The sequence below is a fragment of the Manduca sexta genome, unplaced genomic scaffold (assembly GCF_014839805.1).
Source record: "Manduca sexta isolate Smith_Timp_Sample1 unplaced genomic scaffold, JHU_Msex_v1.0 HiC_scaffold_2732, whole genome shotgun sequence".
Classification (NCBI taxonomy): Eukaryota; Metazoa; Arthropoda; class Insecta; order Lepidoptera; family Sphingidae; genus Manduca; species Manduca sexta.
Window position 1 is genome coordinate 1413 of NW_023593726.1, and position 14696 is coordinate 16108.

Sequence of the window (14696 nt, forward strand, 5' to 3'; positions counted from 1 at the left end):
TTCGCAGGTTACCCCGGTTAACTGCTGGGTCCAATACAAAAAAACCTGCACTAGGCTAGCGTGGCGGATTAGGGCCATTAAAGGCCAGATAAAGGCCATTGGCCCAGCGTTGAGGCAGTGTAAAATATAGATTTACTTGTATTATTATTTAAGAATATAGTAGTTATGTAGATTCTATATTTGTAATTCCTTTTCTAGTTACTGAATGTGTTTTCTAATTTATAGTACCTGTATGTGCTTGCACGATACGACACCATTCTGAGATCCCGGGTTAAAAAAAATCTCAGGTCAGGCAATGTGGATATTGGGTTTATCTGGACAGTATCAGCCTGAGTCTGGAATTTTGTCTCATATAAGAAACTAGCTATGAGTTTAGTCAAGTATAATATTTCGCCTTATATCTACCCATGACGTAGGGACACACACTTGCGCAGCTATATATGTGCACGTGCGCAGTTGTGCGGGAACGCTGTGTCACACCATGCCTCCCATATAAAAGCGACATGCGCTTTCAGCCTTCTACACATGATCTAAGTTATAATATTTTTAAAACTTACGCGAGACATATTAAATTAGTCAAAAAACAACACGGTTTTACTCTCGTATACAATAAACGTTTTTTGACTAATGATCTAAGTTTCTAACCACGCTCTTTGTTTTCAGTGCCTCCGGTATATATACGATGTTCATGGCTCTATTATGTGAGAGCGTCCCGATGGTAAGGCGTAACATGGTAGTCCTGTTAGTTACCAGTATCTTTCTGCTTTCACAGGGTGTAATGGCAGGTAAGAAGAAATTAATAAAAATCAAGTGTTTGAAAACTTAGTTTTGGTCCAGTGGTTTTTAATAAATTTAACTATCTGAATTAGTTTTGGCCATACCCATCATCCCTCTGAGCTTCTCTAACTACCTCCGACGATATTGGGCATCTACTGGAATTCTTGGCGGACGCTCGTCATCGTGTACTCTCTGCCGAGCATTGTCGCAGCAATCTGCTTATACTTCATGCAAGAAAGCCCCAAATTTGTCTACACCAAGGGAGATAGGGAACAAGCTTTGCAACATATAATCGCAATTCACAGAGTGAATAACATGAGATCTCGTGCAGAATATCCGGTAAGACAATATGTACCTTTGTTTTTAAAAAACGATATGTTTTGATAACTATTGATTGATATTGTGTACAGAAATATGATCCAAATAATATTATCAGAGGATTGAAATATGGTCTTTAAGCAATGAGTGCACCTAAGGCCGCTTGTTGCTTGCTTTTGCTGGTGGTAGGATATATTTTATATCCACTCGGATAGCGACCACCGTACACAAGGTGTTTAAACCCACTATAGTGGCCCACGTAAGTGTGTCGTGTTCCGAGATCAGTTTGTGCATATCTGGTTCCAACAGGCCGGCATAATTGTGTCAAGTGTCGAAGGGTAACCATCTCTCATCAGTCGACATTCTATTGATTCTTACTCCATATACCTATGAGGTACTGCTTCCACCTCTTTATAGCCGTCTAGTCGTTCTTAAGCTAGCGTTAACAATATTTTAATACAAAAAATCTTACATTATGCAATTCAAAAGTTTAATTAATTGAGAGCTATTAATGTTTATAATTTCTGTGTTATTACCTAGATACTATTTTGTATTTCAGGTGAAGAGCCTGGCAGTAAATCTAGATAAGAAAAGCGAAGAGCAATCATCGGCAAAGGATCAGATAGTACCACTGTTCCAGGCGCCACTTCTCAAATACACACTCATAATGATGTCATTGTTCATCTTTCAACAGTAAGAAGTTTTATTGACACAAATCAACCACTGACCTAGAGGCCTACTCGTCCTTCCATATAACTTATCCAGATTTAGTTGAAGGGATTTTAATCATCAGGACATTGTTCCTAAAAACAAAGCTTTACTTTCATGCAACATAATATTATCTAAATGCATTTTTGCTATAGGCCAACATTAATCTGCTTAAAAACAAAAAAAACGTTTACGGCTAGCAAGACGACTTACCAAATATGTTGGATTAACTGATCTTAGGATATATTAACGTTACGCTATCCAGAATGATGAAAATCAAACTGTTAAGCTCAGTAGATAGGGTCGATTTTTGAAACGGGCATTTTTCAAAATCTATGAATGTACCTTACGTCTTCAAAAATAATAGACATTCTCCTAAGAAAATTTCCTTCTAACTATAGCGGTTAAGGTAGCAGCCCTCGCTCCGCCCCTCGCGAAAATTCACCCCAGAAATTGTTGCACCATGGATATTGGACGTGGCGCTAGCCAAAGATCAAAATGGATTCCATCTACATAGCAATATTATTCAAACTCATCTAATGAATTTTAATGGACCCGTGGAACATTTTGCTGCTAATGAAACGTGATTTTTCAGAATTGGAGCCTTCGCAGTGTGGCTTCCGACGATACTGAATCAGTTTGTCAGTATGATTGAAACAGGGGAAGGTACCAACCTGACAGTATGCGGGGTCTTACGGCTAGGTATAGAAAATCCTGTCGAACCAGATGTAAGGGGACAAGCATTTAAATTTTTAATCTTTGGTCGTCATGATACTTTAGGCTGTTTAAAAAATATATTAAATATTAAAAAACATGTGAAACCTGTTTAACGTCCTCATTTGTCTCTGGAAGCAATAAAGAGTTCAGTTACTATATAAAGAAATACACTAACAATGGACTTTACCAGTAAGGCATAAAGATTACGATCGCAAAAAGCTCACAAAAGCAAACAATTCTCGCAATCCATCAACTGTTTTGTAGTACTCTAGGTAAGTTACTTTGACAAACTACCTACCTGTAATAATTTATGTTGTCAGCCTGACGCAGTGCCGTGCGCCCTCAACGTAACCGCTCTTCTTATGGTGCTGTTGGTGGGAGTATTACAGTCCGTTGTCAACAGTCTTATGAGTCTGGTAATTATTTTTATATCCGTTAATTTGTTACATTATACGCATTACTCTATTAGCAAGGCATATATACAAGTGGTTCAACCGACGAAATTATCGCCGCCCTCGACCATGAGCGCAGCTAGTCGTTGTCTGTGACCTGGGCTAGGAATCATTTTATAAATTTATAGAAGTAGTAAGCTGCCTGAAATCCTGTGGATGCTCACATACCACCCGTCTCCCCTTTAAATACAACTATGTTACTCCAGAAGTAACGTAAATGCGTTAACGAACTTCAACATAGAAATAGATTCTGCAAGAAGTGATCGCGAAATTGTAGCAGCCTGGAAATATTATAAGTGAAAGCTAGTTTCACAAACGCATAACTCGGTGAAACCTACACAGACCTAAAGACCCAAACCTTTACACCTAGCAAACACTTTTACTTTCTTCTTTTAACACCGGCTGCGTGATTCTTTTGATAGTGTGAGATAAATTAATATCGGCTGACTCATTGCTCATTTTTCATTCAGAATTGTGAAAAAGTTAAGAATATTATTGAAATGGCGCTGTGGTGAATTAATGATCAGTTTTAGTCCAAACAATTCGTTTAAAATATTAGCATAGCATATTGATTTTATTCCCAGGTAGTCAACAGAGTCGGCCGCCGTAACCTTGTGATGGTGATCAGCTCTGTGTGCGGAGTCTGTGGTATCCTAATCAACGTCGTACCCAACGCGTACGGCAGTATCACGCTTTTCGGAATATTCTTAGTGGGCATCATTGTCATCGGGCTGTATACTGCTGTCATCGTTGCCTTGTTCCCAACTAATTTGAGGTAAACATGTGAAACATTTGCAGGTGTAGGCAACTTTTTTTTTTCAGCAAACGAGTATGTGGGTCACCATTTAAGTACATTTCCAGAAGAATCATGAATATACCGGTTATAAAGGAAAGGAATAGGGATTAAAAACACGAAGGGTTGTTACAACCTTCGTATTCGGTTACCACACGAGAAGCAACAGTCGTTCACAGCGAGTTTCTGTGAAACAATTGGTAAAATTACAAAATCTAAACGTCTCTAAAACAAAAATACCGTTTCTTAATTTTTCTACTATGAGTTTGATTATGTTTTTTATTCTATTTAAGTGAACAGATACCATTATTTTAGACATATGTAAAGTGTAACCAATGACCACTGGTACATGACCTACTATTGGTCTTACTTGCCTACCTACTTATTTGATTACATCGTATTTTTCCAAAAGGTTCATTTTACTTTCAGAGCGTTGGCCATAGCATTGCCAATGATGTGCGGACGCATAGTAACTTTCGCAGTCGTACAGATCTTGAACGTATTGTTTTCGACCAACTGCGACGCTGGCTTCTATGTATTCACTACTGTTTACGCTTGTGAGTATAAAATCCAATCGTATGCTATTTCAATTTCTGTACATACATTTTTTTGTTTTAAAATATTCTTGAAATTGGTAAACGCGGTGGTTCAAGCTTATAATGATTAACTACTAAGTCAAGTATTTCGTTTGCCCATTTCAATTCTTATTTTTTGGCTGAATGAATAAACGAGTACCTAAGCCGCTTACCCGATGGTAAGCATCACTACTACTCATAAAAAAGCAACATTGAGGAGAATTCAAATTTTGAACCATTGATTTACATCAAGCTACGCGTGATAACTGATAGTCTTACTACGTCTCCACCTATTTATATCTATAATTTATTTTTCCAGCATCTGCAATAGTTGCATCGTTCCTGCCCGATGATCGAAAATTAGCATCTCCAGTGGCGCCATCTCAAAAAAAGGAATTAATAAAGATAGAAGAAATATCACAAAATAATTTGACTAAACTGTGAAAAACAACTACTTATTTTATGCAAAGAAACTATTTCCAAAAATACTTATACGGAAATCTCAGAAGCGATTTAGTACTTAAAATAAATAATAATTATTTATGAATAAAAAAAACAAAATGAAAAATGTTTTATTTCTTGTTAGGAAAGTAAGTACTTACGTACTCTAATTGCTACTGCTGGCTTCACCTACTTGAAAAGCCTTCCTCACTACAAAAGTTCCTATATGACTGTAGCTATACATAGCGCCATCTGTACGACAACTGCACCATCTATTTAGAAAATCAGATAAGAAACTTAAATATTTTCCACAGAAACAATTTAAATGGATAAAAAGTAGCCTGCATACTAATCCAGGACACGATCTTTGAGTACCTATGCCAAATTTCATTCAAATCGGTTCAGAAGTCTCAGTGTTTACTTCTCACAAACATCCGATCATTCGCATTTATAATATTAGTTAATAAAATAATAAGTATATTAAGAATACTTAGTAAATATAAGGTAAAAAGTTGTCATTTTAACAAATACAATACAAATATATTGTCAGTTTAAGCAATTCGCTCCACAAGGTGCACAACATAATATTATAATCTAATTTTTGCCTCCACCTCGACTTCTCAATTCAAATATATTTTGTTTATTTATATCATAACCATCATAGCTCTGTATTTACTACAATATTCAGATTTTTAGTACAATTATTATAAAGAAATATATAGTATTTTATGTAACATTTTTTTTGTAGCGAACTTCAATTTCCGGACACAGCTGATTACATTTGTAGCAAGATTTATAAACGCACCGCATACTGTCACTTCAGTTATCAACGCGTGGTTGTACTTGTGATAACGATCTCGGATCTTTCAATCAGTGTGAAGTAAATTCTAAATTAAAAACATCGATCGTCAGCCGAGGCTGTGGCCTCCACCGGGCAACGTCCAAGGACTCACTCGTGTATACCTAGGTATAGTATACGGGAAGTCATCTTTGCCCTGTCCTATACGGCACCTCATTGATTTTTCTATAAACTCATTCGGTAAATATTGGGCGTTCGGTGTTCGCTAAACGTCGTCTAAGGTCGCGTAAACAGGCGGTCGCGCGGCAGTTTTCAAGAAAATTTTCGTAAGTTATTTATTTTTCTTCAATGCCAAATGCAGTGCGAGTAGTAAAAAATCAAGGTTTTCGGGTCAAATGTGATACATAAAACACTTGAGAATTAAGCACTATAAGTGCAAATATAATGATTATTTTTAATTTCTTTCCAAAATACTAGCATAATTTTGTTATTTATTTTTTAGTTTCATAGTCACATAGTTATTTGTTGCCTCAATTTGGGCTTTTTTTACTACCATGCGACAAAAATAAGGAAAATAAATTACTTGGCGGTACTCAGTAGGCAAAGAAATTTACTCAATTGACAGGAAACTGTTGTGTATTTCTTAGTTAAACCATATTTAACAGGGAAAGCCCAGGAACCCTTTTTTCAGTCCCTTATTTAGTATTTATGTTGTCCAAAAGCTCATTTCTGAGACCTTTTCACATTGTTTTGGAGATGATTATATGGGAGTCATCTGGCAACAATAGCTGTAGGTATATTGGATTAAGAATTAAATTTATCAAGGACCAAACATATTCATCATCCTCCTCATATCACATATCCTATAATTATCTCTTATCCCTTCACTTTTTAAAAGTTGGCAATATATAATTTCTTTGGCAATATTGGCATTTATAAAAAACTGGTCTTAGTTGAAATTATTTAAATAAATAGGAATTGTAGGAAATCAATATCTGCATTCAAAAATATAAATACTAAGTAATTGTCATAATACATTGACTATAATGTGAGTGAAGGCATTTTACATTTCATCTGCTTACAAATCTGTCTTAAAATAGTTTTCTACAATAAAAAATTATGTGGAATTTTCTGTGAAAAAGTAGTCTCTAGACACCACATTATAATTATTTAGGATCTTAATGTTTTTTTTTTTATATAAGGTTAGAAAATAACCAAAATATATGTTGAGCTAGTCATTTCATGTGCTATTACACTATTTTAAACCTCAGAATAGATAAATCCTAATTAGCATCTAAAACAGATACAAGCTAATTAGCTTGAACAAAAGCGATAGCTATAAAGCTTGTTTATAATTTAACATATTTCAGATTCTTATATTAAAAGGAGCATAATATCATTTTATAAAAAACAAAAATTATATTAATTATAATTATATTTTTTTATTATGATAACTCTTTTCACATTAACAAAATTTTAATTTAGCATTTTCAGTGGTGAAGTGAGACGGATGAAACACATTTGTGTACAAAAATAATATTTTATGTTCATCAGTTTCTGAAGTATTGTAATGCGCTTTCGGTTTAGTGGAACCTAACCGTAATTTCTAAAATAGATTTAAAAAAATCTATAAACAAAAAAAATCAAATTTCAAAAACACATTTTTATTATTTTTCATTTCTCATCACAATGAATAAGTACTGCATCAATGTGACACACTAAAATCACATACAAAGATAAAATAAACTATGCAAAATTATTGTGATAATAATTCCAAGCATTCAAATAAAAGGTACAAATGAATCGACATAACCCAAACCATGTTTTGAAGCCATATAATATTCAGAGCATGTATCAAATAACTAACACAAGCTTTACTTATCCAATTAGTTGACCAAAACAGTGTTTTAGAGTAACATTTACAATCACCCTATGAATGTATTGAAGTTTTAAATCTTCTTTTTATCACATCCTGTATTACACAAGGTTAAATTACTACCTATATTAGTGCCACTGAGTTATTTTATTCTCTTTTAAATTCAAGTCATATACAGAAATTTTAAGGCACAATTTACAATGCATCAAATTCTCTATTACAATATTGCCAGTGAAACATAACTCCCATGTGCTAATATTATTTTAAAGTGATGTCATATTTCAGATGATCTTTTGTTTGAGTGATACATAAATATTGCCACTCTACTAAGACTAATTTTGTCTGGCAGAAAAGTCTATGAATTCATTTAACAGCCAATATTAATAAGCCAGCTGTTTTGATATAACATTATGTAATTAATATAAAACTAGAAGTTATGGCAAAATAAAAAAGAAAACAAAATCTAGAAAGTATTAAACATAACAGGTATTTTATATTTTTACAGATAATCCCAGCATATCACGATGACTAGTGGATCCTGGGAGGAGTTCTTCGCTATCCACCTCCCGCCACCTGATTTTGAGGACAACAGGTCCCTCCTCAAGGAATTCTGCGAGCGACACGAACATTATGGCAACAAGATTGTACTGGTAACTGTAAGTAATATTATGTATAATAAAGCTTACAGTCGCCCTCCTGTAAAGGAATTATCCTAGAATAAAATGTGGTGTGTGCTTTTCCTGTATAATAATTATCTTGGTATTCTAGGATTTGTAATGACTGTAACAAATTTTATCAAAATCCTTAATTTTATTGGCTTATGTCTACGAAATATGCAAAAAACGTCATACTTTCACATTAATAATATAAATTTTATTTCTAAATTATAATCAAACATGTTATCACGTAATTACTTTCGATTAAGTAATTATAAATTACTGGGTAAAATTGTTGATTACAAGTTTAACATTGTGAAGTTGATTAAACTGATTTTACTGGTGAACAATACGGGCCGGCGCATGTATGGTGGAGCGTAATGTATTTACTGTCTAACTATTATCAGCATTGTCTTCACTAAAACAATTGTAAAACTCCATTAAGACAATAACTAATTGCATGACATTGTTGATTGATTTTCAATATTATAGGCCCCAAGATAACGCAGAATCTTGATTTTATGACTTCAAGTAAATTGAGAGGCAAACAACTAATTATCCCTAACTATTAACTCTTGGTCTCTCGTGGCTCGCCGGCGAGCCAAGACAGCTACATGACATTTGCGTGTGTCACGGGATTATAACCTTATATACTACATAATAAGGTTATTTTTCCGTCACACGCGTAGCTGTCAATGTTTGGCGGCAAACATTCAGCTACCTGTACATATTTGAAAATAAAATTTTGACAAGTCATGACGGGTTAAATCGGTATTACACTTATATACGAATAACCCATAGACTATAGAACATATTACATGTAACTTATAACATTTCTTCCAGTCCGGAGGCACAACGGTCCCACTCGAGCACAACACAGTTCGGTTTGTAGACAATTTCAGTGCAGGCACTCGGGGCTCTGCGTCCACAGAGTACTTTCTGGAGCATGGCTATGCGGTGATCTTCATGCACCGGCAGAAGTCTCTGGAACCCTTCACGAGACACTTCACTGGCCAGAAACTGCTGGACATGCTCGATATACAAGAACGGGGGCCCAATACTACCATCACGGGTAAGAGTGTAATGTTTTGGGTCAGGGTTTTAAATAAAAGCACCTGTGTGCGATTTTCTATGATGAAATGTAAACTTCTACATGCCAAATTCAGTGGTTACTGCATTTACTACAAAAAATGTTATAATATCAATTACCAGCCCTATGATATACAAAATCACAAAATTCGCATTCATCTTGCGGTGATTGTTTGCACGACAATATGGTTTGCGGAAGTCAACTTATTAATTAATTAGCTTTTTCTCGCGGTTTCGCCCGCGTGAAAGACTTTTCCGAGATAAAGTCCTACTATTCATTTTCTCGAGATATAATAATAATAATAATAATAATATCAGCCCTGTATTAATATACTTGCCCACTGCTGAGCACGGGCCTCCTCTACTACTGAGAGGGATTAGGCCTTAGTCCACCACGCTGGCCTAGTGCGGATTGGTAGACTTCACACACCTTTGAAATTCCTACAGAGGAACTTCTCAGATGTGCAGGTTTCCTCACGATGGTTTCCTTCACCGTTAAAGCGAACGATAAATTCACAAAGAATACACACATGATTTTTTAGAAAAGTCAGAGGTGTGTGCCCTTGGGATTTGAACCTGCGGACATTTGTCTCGGCAGACCGCTCCACACCCAACTAGGCTATCGTCGCTTCTCGAGATAGAAAGTAGCCTATAATTTATAACATACAAATCCGTTTAGTAGATTTTGAGAAACTCGATAACATACAGACAGACAAGGGGACTTTGTTTTTATTATATGTACAGATTACTTATTATATTTTGTACCCACATTCATAGCAAATAAAATATTATGATTATGATTATCTTCACTAATCATTTTGAAAACAAATTTGTATTTCTAAACTATTTGTTTTCTAAACTATACGTATGTAAATAAATGCAAAACAACTTCCACAAGTATTCTTAGTAATCTAAAGCCCGCTTTACATGAACAGTGAAACCAGACAGCGTGGATGTGCTGGCGCCGATCTTGCTGCGGTACAAGGCTGCGCACGCGGCGGGCGCCATCTTGCACGTGTCGTTCACGACGGTGTCGGAGTACTTCTGGCTGCTGCGCGCGGCGTGCGAGTGTCTCGCGAACCTCGGCCCTCGCGCGGTGCTGTACCTCGCCGCTGCCGTCTCCGACTTCTACGTGCCTAAGGATTGCGTTGTGAGTATTGAAAATAGAAGAAGTAATCACTTCTTAAATTTATTTGAGGTTGGAAATGAAAAAAAAATCTTGTATTGATAACCTCCTTCTTTTTTACAATCGGTTAATAAAGTGACGGGTAAACAAAATCCTCAATTTCTTTTTCTTGGACTATTTATTTCAGTAATTTCAATTTAAAAACCAAACTACTGAACCGATTTTAAAAACATCTCTATGGGACAAATCTGGAAGGATATCCTTTCAAATAAAAAATAATCCAAATCAGTTAATAAATGACTGAGTTCTAAGGTAACAAACATTAAAAAAAAAACACTGAATTGAGAATCTCTTTTTGGAGTCGGTTAATAAAAAAATATGACCCAAATACACTGTCTTGTTGCGTTTTAACTGTTCTTAAGTAGTAATCATTGTAAACTTTGTTTTACAGCCGACCCACAAAATACAGTCGGAAAGCGGGCCGCCCATCATCCAACTCCACCTGGTGCCGAAGATGCTGGCACCGCTGGTCAACCTCTGGGTGCCGACGGCGTACGTGGTCTCCTTCAAGTTGGAGACGGATGAGAACCTCCTGGTACCCAAGGCCAGAGCAGCCCTGGAGAAATATAAGCATAAGGTGCGTAACTGTAATGCCAAGTTAATTTTATAGCCCTGATTTAAGTTCATCGGCAACTGTAATTTTATATTGGTTTTCTGTTAAAGCCGTTACTATTCTCACAGAAACTCTGGTCACACCTTTCTAGCCGGCTTAATGTCAATACTAATGATAGATTAAATAGCTTGCATGTTCCTCTACTTAAACAAAACAGGCATGTTAATTAAAATAAGTTTCTTGCTCATAACTCGTATGATGTTAGAAATTCATATTTTTCTTGAAGATGTTTTTGGTTTATAGATGGTGGTAGGGAATATGCTGCAGACGCGACATCACCGCGTCATCATGGTCACGCCCGACGCCACGCAAGAGATTATACTCACAAGGGAGGAGGTCCATGCAGGTATGGATATGATTTTATTATGTAGTTGTAGAATTTTATTTTCATTTAATTATGTATTAGTTTATTTTCAAATAATTTTTTGCCATAATTGAGATTTTAAGCTGGTATATATATTTTTTCATATTGGCAAGGGCAACAGTAAACGGTGTACTACAATATAACATTTCATAGTATACTTTAAATTATGGTTCGATTAAGTAAGTTTTCGTATGAAAAAAATTAAGAGCGCCCGCTCAGTATTTGGAGGTAAAATTCAGCAGCATGAACATTGTGCGCATGTTAACTTTAAATAGTAAACCATGGTAATATATACAAAAAGTATGGAATTCATCCAATTCGGCAGTATGAATTCCTTTTTTCATATTGTCGACTACAGTATTGTTGACTTTAGGGAAATACTTAAACTTACTTGCTGTGAATATTTGGTGCAATTGTTGATTGTGGTGGTCGGTGCCGCGGCGCAGGCGTGGACATCGAGTCGTCGATCGTGCTGGAGATCGTGCGCGCGCACGCAGAGCACCTGCGCGGCGCGGGCGCGGGCGCGGCGGCGGGCGGCGCCGACTGGGCCCCGCGCGAGCCGCGCTGACTCTCGCGCGCCCGCCGCCGGCTCTACCTCACGCCGGACTAGGCGGATTCGCCCATCGCCCCTTCTCACCTTCCGACACCTTTCGCGCCTTTCCGCCCCATCCGCTCCTTTCCGCCCCATCCGCCCCTTTTCGCCCCTCCCTTACAAACGTCATCAGCATGAAATCTACCATCATTAACCCTTTCGCCCCTTTCCGCCCCCATCCGCCCCCATCCGCCACCTTCGCCCACTTTTATACTTCGTGTAGTTATCTCTAAAATAGAACATGGACCTATTGTCGTACGACATAATAAGTACTTATTTACATATCGGGTGACTGATCGTTGACTTGAACAATGTCTCACTAAAATGATGTTTCGGAAAGTAGTTATGGACATTATTTATTTTAGTTTAACTTGATCTCCACTATATTTGTGTGAAAATTTAACTTATTATAAAGGCTAGTGCACATTGATACAGCTACAGCGCTCATAATAAAAGCGCAAATGCGTTTTAATATCATGTCGGTGTGCATTAGACTTCATTTGAAAATGATGGTTACGTTCAATTAATGAACGCGCCCTAAGTTTTCGAACGCGCTCTGGTACTTTTAATGCGCGTTTGAAGCATGGTTAGCGCGTTGCAAATGTGGACAATTGGAAAAATTATTTGTTTCTATTAAAATGTATATTTGATGCTATCAAAATATTGCGTGAAAGACTAATTTATACATGTCATCCGTACTGCACGCGTCGGGTATAGAATATTTTTCTATTAATTATATAACTTCCAAAATGAAAGAGAAACTGGAATACCTTAAAAGATGCCAAAGATATAACAGTTTAAAGATTTCCGTGTTAGACAGAGACGACAAGACGTTTTAGTGACGTCTAATCTGACATAGAATTAAACTAAACGTTGCGAGACAGAGATAGAATGTTTAATATCTTGATGATTATCATATTTTGTATTCGTGTTTTGCGACTAGCATTGAGCTAAGTAAATCAACCTCAAGAAACATCCCAATATATAATGCCAAAAACTAGATAAAAAACAGAAGATTCTAGTTGAAAAGCTAATTGGCTTAAGCGAGATTTTTTACAAAAAAATTTACTAGTTTAAAAAAACATAAAAAGGGGCTGATTTTAAATATGTATGAAACTTTTATTCAAACCTGAGTAAACAATCATTTTATTTATATTGAGCCTTGTGTACAATACTTTTAAGAGCCTTTTACAAGTGATATACGAAGTTTAACGAATATATCCGAAGCGCGTAGTCGGTGGCACTAGTTCGTAATCTCTGTGTGCCCCTGTAGATCTTCTACGTGTAGATTTTATATCTATCATATTTTAATGTCATTGTTCGTAGACAGATTGGGGTATCGTCATCCATAAGGGATATTCAAGCTTCTCTAAACTATTTATTTTTATCGGATAACGTCACATATCATCGAGGACAAAATAAAAAAAATTGAACCGCCCAAACTTGACCAGGAATATTCATACTAACAAAAAAAATACCCTAAAGTGAATAAACATCTCCCTGTCTCTTTTACACGAGTGCAGCGTAATTGGAGTGACGTCACAGGAGCTTTTTAGCAAATTTGCAAAATAATACAAAATGTTGATTTTTATAATTCTTTCTTCATTAGATTTTGCGGTGACTCAGTTATTGATAACAAAATTTCTATAATTTTTTATGCTTGCCAGTTATATTGGTCAGACCTTGCAAGCCTTTATTAGTACCATAATTAACCCAAAAAATGGCTGACCCTACAATCTGTCTCCGATAAACTTTAGAGTTTTATTAAAATACTGTAAATATAATCAAAATGTTCAAATAGTACTAATTTATTACACACACTTCCATAGTATATCTGTTGGGGTGGAGTGTTTGATAAATATTTTATGCTGTAGCACACCCACCTATTACAAATATATATATATATATATATATATATATATATATATATATATATATATATATTATTTATTGCCTTAATTTTTGTTTCCTGTTAAATAAGGCCGCGATATGTTAAGTAAGGCGATTTTTTCCTCGGGTTACCTTTTGAAAAATTTCATCCTTTGCCACTGCTGTGTATACCATTTTTTTACATATTGATGGCAAAAAAATATTTTTAGCGATTTTTGTTTAATTTATTACATAGAATCACATTAATTAATTATTGATACATTTACCATCACAAGAAAATATAAAGCATAAAACATTTCTTAAATACGCCATCTATTGTTTTCTATTACAATCTACAACAGCGTTAGCTCTGACCGTTGTGAAGCTAGTACATTTATTCAAAGACTAGAATGTAAAAGTGTCAGTACCCTTATCTAACTTCAAACCGGTCAATGAAAGCGTGTATTGTATTTTATATCTAATGTTAGTGGTGTGGATAATTTTGATTTCAATTTAAGATATAGTCTATTTATTATTGTTGTATGAAATATGTGTATTGTTATTGTAATCATTATTTCATGTTGTATATGCGTTACGTTGCAACAATATGTTATCTCTATCTCGTATGAGGCTGCAGCAATAATAAGAGATTGGATCCTCGTGCATGCTCGTATAATGCAGTGATTATTAATACCATAATCGAGTACATAAACATATATCTGAAGACGTGTTCTTGATTTTAATTCATGTTAAACGCCATTTTTTATAAACGAACCCAATCGTGAATCATCGTGATAAAGGACCAATTAGAACATAGAGTTTTGATTCGCATATTTTGATTGGTTCATTTTTGAAATCAGAACGACGAATG

The 14696-nt window shown here is 35.6% G+C and overlaps 2 protein-coding genes across 2 annotated transcripts; both read left to right on the forward strand.

Moving 5' to 3' along the window:
- The first annotated feature begins 2082 nt into the window (after positions 1 to 2082).
- On the forward strand, positions 2083 to 4884 carry LOC119192398. Its single transcript, XM_037446209.1, has 5 exons — positions 2083 to 2531; positions 2841 to 2936; positions 3557 to 3747; positions 4195 to 4322; positions 4660 to 4884. Exons 1-5 carry the CDS (start codon positions 2451 to 2453, stop codon positions 4782 to 4784), a joined length of 621 nt encoding a protein of 206 aa, XP_037302106.1. The 5' UTR covers positions 2083 to 2450; the 3' UTR covers positions 4785 to 4884.
- Positions 4885 to 5588: 704 nt separating this feature from the next.
- LOC119192399 (phosphopantothenate--cysteine ligase-like) lies at positions 5589 to 13525 on the forward strand. Its single transcript, XM_037446210.1, has 7 exons — positions 5589 to 5748; positions 7962 to 8112; positions 8956 to 9184; positions 10137 to 10351; positions 10779 to 10964; positions 11244 to 11346; positions 11811 to 13525. The coding sequence occupies exons 2-7, from the start codon at positions 7981 to 7983 to the stop codon at positions 11930 to 11932; spliced, it is 987 nt and encodes a 328-aa protein (XP_037302107.1). The 5' UTR covers positions 5589 to 5748; positions 7962 to 7980; the 3' UTR covers positions 11933 to 13525.
- The last annotated feature ends 1171 nt before the right edge of the window (positions 13526 to 14696 follow it).

Excerpts from the sequence above, each read along its gene's own strand:
- LOC119192399 (XM_037446210.1), top strand. The coding sequence starts at position 7,981 with ATGACTAGTGGATCCTGGGAGGAGTTCTTCGCTATCCACCTCCCGCCA. Across the intron at positions 10,352-10,778 it reads ACGTGCCTAAGGATTGCGTT|CCGACCCACAAAATACAGTC; the intron begins GTGAGTATTGAA and ends TTTGTTTTACAG. Across the intron at positions 10,965-11,243 it reads TGGAGAAATATAAGCATAAG|ATGGTGGTAGGGAATATGCT; the intron begins GTGCGTAACTGT and ends TTTGGTTTATAG.
- LOC119192398 (XM_037446209.1), top strand. The coding sequence starts at position 2,451 with ATGATTGAAACAGGGGAAGGTACCAACCTGACAGTATGCGGGGTCTTA. Across the intron at positions 2,937-3,556 it reads TCAACAGTCTTATGAGTCTG|GTAGTCAACAGAGTCGGCCG; the intron begins GTAATTATTTTT and ends TTTTATTCCCAG. Across the intron at positions 4,323-4,659 it reads ATTCACTACTGTTTACGCTT|CATCTGCAATAGTTGCATCG; the intron begins GTGAGTATAAAA and ends TTATTTTTCCAG.